Here is a 10,841-nt window from a genome sequence, read left to right on the forward strand (position 1 = left end):
AAAAAAGAGTGGTGTCTGGGTGGCTCAGTTGGTTAAGTGTCCAACTTCCACTCAGGTCATAATCTTGTGGTTCATGGGTTCAAGCCCCTCATCATGCTCTGTGCTGACAGCTCAGATTCTGTATCTTCCTCTCTCCCTACTCCACCCCCACCTCCCCTCACACTCTGTCTCCCTCTCACTGTGTCTCTCAAAAACAAACATACATGAAAAAAAAAGATATCACCATGACATACCGTGGCCAGGGCCAGAAAGTGCAGAAGCTGATGGTGCAGCCCATCAACCTCATCTTCGGATACTTGCAAAATAGATCTCGGATTCAGGCGTGGCTTTATGAGCAAGTGAACATGCGGATCACTGGTTTTGATGAGTACGTGAACTTCGTATCAGATGATGCAGAAGAGATTCATTCTAAAACAAAGTCAAGAAAACGACTGGGTCAGATCATGCAAAAAGGAGATAATCTTATCCTGCTACAAAGTGTCTCCAACTAGAAATGATTAATGAATAGAGAAATTCTTGAGACCATGTACTTTGCTTTTTAGAGGTCCTTTGTTGGGAGTAGTTCTAAAACATTTGTTCCTATCATTTTGATTACCTTTGTGTTATTACCAAATCACAATAAATGCTGTGGGATTGTTTTTTAAAAAAAGATGACATGATTAATTTAGGGGCACCTGGCTGTCTCAGTCAGAAGAGCATGTGACTTTTGATCTTGGGTTGTGTGAGTTCAAATCCTACATTGGGTGTAGAGGTGTAGAGATTACCTAAATAAAAGCTTTTTAAAAAAAAATTTTTTTTAAAAGATTCATTTATCAATTCACTTCTTTTAGCTAGAACAGTCACATTTCTGAAATAATTTGGTGAGAGATTTCTCACTTCTCTGTGATTTTTATTCTCTCCTCAGTAATGAGTGTGTGAGAGAGATTTTCTTAAAACAGAATAACATGGAGAAGCATATTAAACGGTTTTTAAGTAACAAAGTACTTGGTCCTGATAACTATATTTATGCCATGTACTGTTCCTTGAAATTCTGAAGGATTTCAACTAACTAGAACTACATAGCATGTAACCTAAAGATTGTACTCAACAGAATATAGAGTAGTGTTATTTCTCTTGGTGGTTATAGTCCTTTTTGGTGGAATTACATTTCAACCTTAATTAACTGGAATATTTTCTGATGTATGTTTGTGTCTCACAAAGACTTATGTCCTGGACAACTCCCAGATCATGTACTCCTAATCTGGCTCTTCTCCAGCCCCATCTCCTGCCATTTTACTTACTCTCTATTATCTGGCAATCCTGTCCGCATCTTTAAGACTTAGACAAAATGTCAAGTTCCCACCTGCCTCCAGGCCTTTGCACACACTGCATCCTCAGCCAGGAGAGCTCACCCTTTTCCCTTCAACTTCACCTGGGAAATACCTACATTCTTTGATTCTCAGCTCAAAGGTCCCTTTCTGCACTTTGCTTTCTTGGCATTTCTTAGAATGTCAAGTGTGTGAGTATACACATACTCACAATTTGTATAAACAGTTGATTAATATTTGCGTTCCCCAGATTACATGCTCTGTTAAGTTAGGGCCTATCATTTTTAAAATCACTGTCCACAAAGCACCTAGCCTGACAAATGTTTATAAAAGGATTTAAAGCAGCAATTAACCTATAAACATAACAGCACTTTAAACAGTGGGATATAAAACTATTTACCCAATAAAACCAACTTGGAGGAAAATGAATATGCACGAAAAAATACACCAATTAAGACAGAAAAGATGAATGCTTTTGTATTTATTTTAAAAAGGCCACAAAGACACAAACACTAGAAGGGAACACAACTGATAACCTGTAGAATGCTAGGGAGCAAGAACTTTCTAATGTATACCTCTTTCTTAATATCCCATTTTGATTTCTGAACCATTAGAATGTATTACCTGATAAAAAATACTACATGTTTGCAAGACATAAAATACAACTTTAATAGTGATTATCCCGGAAGAGTGGGACAAAGATTTTGTTTTCTATTCCTATAGGTTCACTAAATTTTCTACAATGACTGTGAGTAACTTTCAAGACCAGAAAAAGGATGTACTTTTCAGAAAAGATCTCTGGGGACCTCGGAGAGCAGTTTCTGTGGGGTAGAGAAAGAGAGGGGCTGGAATGGGAAGACTTCCCCGCTACGAGGTGGCAGGATGGCTTTGTTTCCAGATAGGACACACCGGTGTATAGCACTTTAGTGTGCTACGTCGACAAAACCACGCGAAAGGGAGTTGAAAATGTGAGTTTCGGTAGAAGCCAAGAGGGGCCGAGCCCCAGTGACGTCACATCCGTGGTACCAACCGCGGGGCAGGGAGCTCCTACTCGAGCTGTATCGTCTCGGAAGTACCAGGGGAGAGAAGGAAAAGGAGAGTGCGTTTGTTGCGGCTGCTACGCAACAAAGATACCTGGAAAAGGAAGAGACTGCTAGATGCCTGCACTGAGGAAAGGAGCCACATCCGAACAAAAGAGGGGAACCACGAGCACTGCAGCCTCCACCTAAGCTCCTCCCTTGGCTTGGGCGTGCGGCGGAAGACGCGCACAGGAAGGGGCGGGGCCACGAGCACTAAGATCGCGCACGCACGGGTATCGCGAGAGTAGTAGAAGGCGGAAGCACAGTTAGTGCAGGATGCGGTTCCTGGTTGCGTTGATCCCGCTGAGCGTCGCGGTGGCGGGTAAGACCCCCACCACCACTCCCATCCCCCACCCCAAATTATCCCACTCTCGCCCCTAGGCCCAGCATCCTCACCGCGCCCGGGTCGCTTTCTGAGCTCGCTACTTCCCTGCTGTAGCCACCACTCTGCTTGCCATCATCCACCTCCCGCGTTTGACTCGGTTTCATCTAGCTTTGAGGGCTCCCTTCTTCTGGCCTTCCTCTCTTCAGGGCCAACTGGTTTCTCTGTTTCAGTAGCCCAACCGCTAGTAAACTCTAGCGAGTCGCAACCGCAGGCCCCTGGAGACGGTTCCATCAATGTGAATGCCAAGCTACAGCCCTCGGGAGACGCCGCCGGCAGGGCCAATGCCCAGCTACAGCCCTCGGGAGACGCCGCCGGCAGGGCCAATGCCCAGCTACAGCCCTCGGGAGACGCCGCCGGTAGAACGAATGCCCAGCTACAGCCCTCGGGAGACGCCGCCGGTAGAACGAATGCCCAGCTGCAGCCCTCAGGAGACGGCTCTAACAAGGAGCCTGACTTAAACATACCAGCTGACAAAGATACCTCTCTGCATGCTTCTAGAAGTGAATCTGGGGAGAGAGTATTACTGGACTCTGACCCCAGTTCTTTACAGCAGGAGGGACAAGGTAAGTCTTCAGAGCTTACAGAAGACATGGGGCCCAGGAAGGCTGAGGAAGGTGATACAGAGCCTGAAGAAGGTTCACCACCCCAAGAAGAGAAAGAGATGCCCGGTCTTGCCTCCAGTGAGAACCGTGAAGGGACACTTTTGGATTCCATGGATAGGGAGAATGATGACCTTTATAAGGACAGTCTTGGAAGTGCCAGTGCAGAGAGCAGCCACTTCTTTGCATATCTGGTGACTGCAGCCATTCTTGTTGCTGTCCTCTACATTGCCTATCACAACAAGCGAAAGGTAAGTCAGAAGTTGCTGAAGATGAGGAGTGGGATGTCCTCTACCCTGAAAGTTTGGTGTGGGGGCCGGTATCTCTCACTCATCTGTCTGTGAGCACTGGGGATTTTAAGACACACTTTAATTTACCGTCAGATCCTGCTAGGGCTCTCTACTCTCATTTTATACATCATTTGTTTTCGTGTCAGATTACTTTGAGTGCTCTGCTGCTGTATTAGGTGCTAAGTAAGGACATTACTGTGATCTGACCTGAATTGGGGTCTCCTTCCATAATCCTACACTTAGGTCCTTGACAGCCTTAGAGAACCGTAGTACCTGGAAGTTTGTAAATACAGTACTGCCTTCCTGTTTCCACTCGGAAGATGATGATTTCTAGTTTCCTTTCGCAAGCTTTTATCTTGCATCTACAGTGGCAGAAAGAGGGGTTACATGGTCTTTGACATCAGCAGCAGAGAGCCCAGGGCCTGTCATCTACAGTTAGTTGAGTTTCTGATTAGAAGAATGGCCAGAAATTGCATGGAGGCACTCATCTTTTACTACTTTGGCAGTGTTTGGTGTAGAGCAATATCTGTTGTTTAGCAACCGCTCTGATGACAAAATGATTGCATTTCTTATTGAGTCCTAAGAATTCCATGGTTTCTACAGCCAGGTTAAAATTGGAGAGTTCAATTCATGATGTCAAAATGCCTACTATGGCTGTGAGGAATGAGGGAAGACATTTAACAAAAAGGCATTCCTTATTCTACATCCAGAGATAAACTTTAGGTTTGAAAGTGGAAGTGGTAACGTTAAAATGAAGCAAGATGTGGGGCGCCTGTGTGGTTCAGTTAAGCATCCAGCTCTTCGTTTTGGCTCAGGTCATGATCTCACAGTTGGTGAGTTCAAGCCCCGCACTGGGCTCCATACTGACAGTATGGAGCCTGCTTTAGGATTCTCTGTCTCTCTCCCTCTCTCTCTCTGTCTCTGTCTCTGTCTCTCTCTCTCTGTGTCATTCCCCTGCTTGCATGCTCACTCGCTCTCTCTCTCAAAATAAATAAACTAAAAACGACAGACAGCAATAAAATGGAGCAAGGTGTGGGGGTGAAAAAGTACATTTACAGATAAGAAATAATTATTGCTTGTGATTAAAAAAGGAGTATCTTATCCTAGAGCTCTCTGGGAAGGAATTGGCAGATCTTTGTACTCTTGAGTAAATCATACAGACTCCCACAACCATAAAAGATCCTGAGGTGACTGGAGGCCCTGTTCTCTTTAAAATTGTTATAAAGAGGCCTCTTTGTGGGTGCGCTACTCTTTCACTGTCAGGGTCATTAACAGTGTACTACCAAGTGACTACCTCTGATTTCAGAAACTGAACTATGTTATTTAGAGTCACTTGTTAATTTCATTTTCCTTTCTCCAGATTATTGCTTTTGTGCTAGAAGGAAAAAGATCTAAAGTCACTCGACGGCCAAAGGCCAGCGATTACCAGCGTTTGGACCAGAAGGTAAGGAAGGAAACCCCAGGTCTGTGGGAGGGATAGTCTCAGATAGGCCCAGCAGTGCACTTACACATGACACGATGTGGCAGCGGAGTCTGGGGTGCTGCTGCCATTGGCCCACAAAGTAGAGACATCCATATGTATACATCTGCAGTATGAGAGCTAGAAGAGACCTTCACATGCTGCACATCAGCCCCCTCCCTTGCCAGAAGAGGAAATTCAGGCCTAGAAACCCGATTTCCCCCCCCCACCCCCACTCCCCGGAAGTTCCCACTACAAGTTTGTGGCAAAATCAAGACCTGACAGCAACTCCCTAGGCACCTATCCTGTGCTTTTTGCACTGAACCAGCACTTCATAAATTTTAGTAGGCACATGGATCACCCTAGGAATTGTGATGAAAAATCTGTATGATTACATATGGGTCGAGTCTATGCTGCTACATTTCTAGGAAGTTCCAGGTGACGTCACATGCTATGGAGCCATGCTTTAGCAGAGCATCCGACTACACTCCCCAAATACAAATGAGTCCAGACACATGTAGGCCTCCACTTCTAGAGATCAGCCCTGCTGATCTGTGGACTAGATTTCCTGAGTGCAGCCAACTCATGCCTGCCAGGAAGCAAAGCATTCCTTCCCCCCCATGGTGTAGGAGCTGAGCAGGATTCTCCCCAAAAGCAGCCTGGGTGGGAACAGGCTACGTCCACTGCCTTGCTGCCAGCTCGCACCCCTCCTTTCCCCTTCTATGTACGGACAGTCAGGACATTGGTAAAAAGTAGTCGGTGGCTTGACTGTCAATTTTCCCAAGACTCCCTACAGGGAACACGGTTCACATGTAAAGCTCACACCAGCAACAGCTCCAAAAACCTTAGCTAAATAGCACAGTAGGTCAGCTTCACAATCTAGCCTTGACCTGGTACCTTTCCAGATAATTGACTTAAAGGATTTATTTCCCTTTAATTTTTTAATTTTAATTAAAACGCACACATAAACCATTCCAAACAACACAGAAATACTACATACCAGAAGCCAAGATTCCCATATTCGTATCACCAAATATGTATCTTTCTAGCATATGTTTGATTCCAAACTGACTTTTAAAATAATTTCATGTGCTTTTATTTTACCGATTGTTCTTTGTGTGTTGGAGGGGCAGCTTGTCTTAATTCTGATTTTTCCCCCTGAACTGCAACTCCTATAAGATCTTGTTTTCCCCTAGATTCATAGCAGTGAGGTATAGTCCCCTGGAAGGAGATTAACGTTGCCAATGAATTGTGTTGCTCTTGTTTCAGATTTGATTTCTCTGTTCTTGAGAACTTTGTCCTCCCTGCTGATTTGTTTTTAAATCAAGAAAAATGAAGAAAAAAGTACTGTGACCTAAAAGACACCCCCTCCTCTAGGGTTTGGTGGCACATCGGGGCTGGCAGAGGCGGGGGGTATTGCTTAGATTTTTGCACCTGCACTTTGGTGACCTTGTACTCCTGTGTCCCCATCACCTATGCTGGTGTCTTCCATCCTTTCCTCCTCTGAGTGTGAGTAGAGGGAGCATATGGGAAGCCAGCTATGACCAAAGGGAGATTTCAGCCCCAGGCAGGCTACTGCTGCTGACTGCCTTCCCTTGGGCCTTGGCCCTTTTGTAGGTATCCCTTGAAAATAGCATTGCACCCACCACTATTTATCTTTGCAGACCCATGAGAAAACTAGGTTAAAAACTGAACCTAGGAGAAAACTCAACTGCAGGTTGAGGTGCTTTTATACCAAGGCCTCATCTGGGGGCCCTACAAAAGATGTAGAAGGTGAATGCTGACCGGCAAAGGGCTACTTTGAATACCTAATTCTCTGCAAAGGCTTCAGCAGCAAACCAAAACAGCTTTTGAAAAGTGCTTTATTGCCTGCAAGTCCAACCTGTCTAGTATAAGTTCCTCACACTTTTTTGATATTTTCATATTATTTAAGACAAAGTGAGTCAGCTTCCATTTGGTTGTACTGAGCATAAAACTGAACTTGGGGATTCTGGGAGTAAAGCTGTAAAGCCACAGTTCCCATCACAGATTTTTAAAAGTATAGTTATGATTATTGAAAAACTGTGTTCGTCTATACTCATGATCGTAACAGGAACTTTTTAAAATAGGGTAAGCTCATATTTTGCACAAGAAAATGTGCAGGAGGGTTTTGGTTTTGATCTGCATTATTTTCCTAGGGCTTTTATGAAAGGTTTCCCATAAACTCTGGCCTTTGTTGCCGAAAATAGACAAATTAGACTTGTAGTCAGAAACTAACTGTACTGTTTCTTTTACCTTAATCTAGTTAGTAGTTCACTATCTGATATAGGATGCCAAGGGTAATTAGTAAAAACTCTCCTTCCATCCCGTGTCAGGGGTTATTAAAAGTTCAGAAATTCAGAGAATTCTCCTGGGGTAACTGAGGGTAGTGTTTTGGATCATGCTGTGGTTTGAAGTTCTACTTAAATCCATTCTAGTTGTGCTACCTATTATAGAGAGCCTAAAGAAAGTTGTGCAGAGAAAAAATGGAATTAGAATAGCTGATCTCAGGGAAACACAAAGAATGTGGGAAGTGAGGGGTGGGATGAATTCTGCACTGTTGAGGAAGTCAGTCTGCAGAAGGGACCATCCCGTTGGCACGTTACCTTGCACCTTGCTTAAAACAGCATGGCTTTGAGTTGAGATTTATGGAGACAAGGAATGAATGAATGAATGCTCTTGGCGGCATGCTTTCTCCCTGTGCATCAGTCTTACAATACTTTCCTCTATTTGAGGAATCTTCTGTCAGGCTCTCCTAGCATTCTAGAAAACCATGGTTCCCCTTTACCTGCCTTTCCTCCTCTTCTCTAATGTTTTCTGTTTCTCCATCTACACTAACACCTTTCCTTCTGCCTTCATGCATGCCCAGATTTCCCATTCCCGTCCATCCTGTTTGTTACTCCTTCCCTTTGTAACCTTTATACACTCACTTTGGTCCCTGTCTTCCTATCAGTAGTGTTTTTCCAGAGGTTCAGATTGCCAAAGGTAATGGCTTGTTCTCAAAGCTTAGTCTTGTCCTGGATAGATCTGGGCATTCTTGACCATCCAAATTGAAATCCCCCACTTCTGGTTTCTGTGACTGGTCCCGCTCTACCCTGTGCTGGTGGGGGAACAGAGCCCTCAAAGGCTGGTTTCTCTCTTCCTTCATCTTCCTAGATATTCATCCATCCTTCATTCTCAGAGTGAGTGACTCTCAAGTGTTTATCCTTGACCCAATTCCCAAAGAACCAAATCCTGTTGTGTGCTGTTTGTTTGCTCTGTTGGCACTAGAAACTACAGTTCTCTCTTCTACCCATTAAGCTGTCCATCTCAGCTGCCCATTTTAATTATCTCAGCTCCAAACCATTTTTACCTGTTAACAACAGACCTATCCATTGAAAACAAAAGTCTCCAGTATAATCTGTTTTCCTTGCTTTCCTGTCATCGCATACCCTCACCATTTATTTCACTTCTCTCCTGAATTCCCAACCCCTTCCCCCCAAGAGCCATCCTAACTGGTTCTCCTGCCCATCTTCTCTCATGTGCAGATTGATCTTTCCAAAATCCTTGCCCTGATCTAAAGCTTCTGTCTACCTCTCGTGGCTTAGCAAATCTAGCTTTTGTAGACTATAGTGTTCAGTCTATAGATTGGCACTTTCTTGCCAGTCTTTCTCTGCATCCTATCCAGGCCAGAGGTTCCTCTTGTCTGGCCCATCTCGGCCTCTCTGCCTTTTTGTTGTTGCTGTGCCCGCCGTTCCCTGGCTTCCCTGGTGGTTCTTTGGTTGGGGCGCACTCCCTTCTCTTTCACTTGCCTCCCCCAGTGTTTCTTCAGGGCCCAGCTCGGGTTTTCCCACGCACCTTCTTAACTCCCCCACCACACATGATTGTTGGCTCTTTCCATTCTATTCTAATAACTCTTAATGCCAGTCACAAATTTTGTCACCCTAGCAAAAAAGAGCAGATGTTATCTGATGTCTGTATCTGGTCTCTGCTCCCCAAAACAAAGCTGCTTGCAGGAGTGCCCTTGGCACTGTCCGCATAGCTGCCTAGTGCCGTGACGTCCCCAAGGTACTTCAGGAGTTCAGTGTCTTGCAGAGACGCTTTCCTTGTTCAGGACATTGGAATGTGACTTAACTGAGGTCTCACACAGCTCTTCCTGGCTACTGGCTGCTCCCCCTGACTAATGGATTTTGCTTGTAAGGAGGGGAGCAGAAAGAAAGATTGGTTTTAGGAACCAAGAAGATTGGCACCAAGTGGATGTGTAAGGAGTCTGTGGAGTCCGCATAGTTCCACTTTTTGAGCATCCGAGAAGTATTGTTTCTTGTGCTAAAAGAGTGCAATAGAATTTAAGCTTCACTGTAGAAATTACACTGAAGAAAATCTCTCACACCAGTGGAAAACTTTTCCTCAGCAGTTGTCCTTTTGAAGATACACTGTTGATAGCATGTTTTTCCAGAAGTGGTGTGAATGAGGGTGAGCTGGCTTGAGGAGTCTCTCAGGCCAGGGCTGGAGGAAGGTGCAGGACGCGGTGGGGGGGGGGGAAGGCAGAGGGGGCAGGGCAGTGAAGCCCCTGTAGTCATGAGAAGCACCATTGTCGAGAGAGCTGTGTTTCCTTTACTTCCCCAGCTTTTGGGTGAAAGTTGATTTCCGTAGGAGGAATCAGCTTGTCATGGATGTCAGTCGAGGGGTTTGTTTTCCTGGTACAGATTACTGAGTAGACTTATTTAAAGAATCTGCTTCTGGACTCTGGGGGAGCTGAGGCCAATCTACCTAGAAAGGCTACAACTCGGAAAGACCTGACAGCTAGCTGTATGGATGCTGACGTTTCTTTTCCCATGATGGCTTTTAACGAAACATTTGGTGGTAGAATTATAAACCTCTAGAATTCCCCTGACGGTGATTGTCATTTTTTCTCTCCTTCATGTCATTTAAATCAAAAAAAGGAAGCCTGCTTCTTGTTTTTACAGGGTAACTTGATACATAATGCTGTGTTATGTATGTGTGATGAAAGGTAGCACACTTTGCACATGTTCTGAATCATTTGAACGGGGGAAAGAGTATCTTGTACACCAGACACCAGGCCCTGGTGTTCTGCCACCTGTTTTATGAAAAGTCTTCTGAGAAGGTTGCCCTAGACGATGCCTTGCTTAAGGAAGAATCCTGGGAAGAGATTTTCAGGTTCCATTTAACTATTCATCTAGAGAAAGACTGAATCTCAACTCACCTAGTTCTGCAAGACACTAGTGAGTTTCCTAAATGTTCCAGTTGAGAAACTCGTCTGTAATAGTGTTGGGTCTGAGCTGTGTAGTTTCAAGCTGCCAACGAAACCAGCCTCCTCACACTCTTAGATAATTCCTTTAATTCAGAAGTTTCTCATGTTAAATAAATGATTGTTGAAGTTGTCTCCCTTTTTTGTTACCCGATTAGAGTGCCACTGTTTTTGCAATGTTTTATATTTTCAGCTTTTTTAACTTAACTATGTAATTACTTAATTTTATTTTTTTAAAGCTTATTTGGTCTAATGATAAGTATTTTTCAGTACGTAATGTTTTCCTGAGCTTCTCTGAATGCCGTTTCAATGTAGTTTTGTATCGCTGCACAGAAACCAAAATAAATTTCAAATATTAAAGCTATAAAATCATTAAATTTATTAAAATGGCAATAAAATTAACAGAAATAAGGCCTACTATAAGTGAAAGATCTTTTTTTTTTTTTTATTTTTAAA

General features: G+C 44.0%; 1 protein-coding gene and 1 pseudogene across 2 annotated transcripts; both read left to right on the forward strand.

Annotated features, from left to right (window-relative positions):
- The first annotated feature begins 224 nt into the window (after nucleotides 1–224).
- Nucleotides 225–491, forward strand: LOC144221448 (small nuclear ribonucleoprotein E pseudogene; annotated as a pseudogene).
- Nucleotides 492–2,625: 2,134 nt separating this feature from the next.
- Nucleotides 2,626–10,841, forward strand: TGOLN2 (trans-golgi network protein 2). 2 transcript variants are annotated; one of them, XM_077751912.1, is made up of 4 exons: nucleotides 2,626–2,708; nucleotides 2,942–3,621; nucleotides 5,021–5,104; nucleotides 6,389–10,841. In XM_077751912.1, the coding sequence occupies exons 1-4, from the start codon at nucleotides 2,663–2,665 to the stop codon at nucleotides 6,392–6,394; spliced, it is 816 nt and encodes a 271-aa protein (XP_077608038.1). In that variant the 5' UTR covers nucleotides 2,626–2,662; the 3' UTR covers nucleotides 6,395–10,841. The 2 variants fall into 2 exon arrangements, with proteins under 2 accessions (XP_077608038.1, XP_077608039.1); XM_077751913.1 differs by having other exon boundaries at nucleotides 2,643–2,708; nucleotides 2,945–3,621.

This window comes from Crocuta crocuta, unplaced genomic scaffold, assembly GCF_008692635.1.
Source record: "Crocuta crocuta isolate KB4526 unplaced genomic scaffold, BGI_CrCroc_1.0 scaffold430, whole genome shotgun sequence".
NCBI lineage: Eukaryota > Metazoa > Chordata > Mammalia > Carnivora > Hyaenidae > Crocuta > Crocuta crocuta.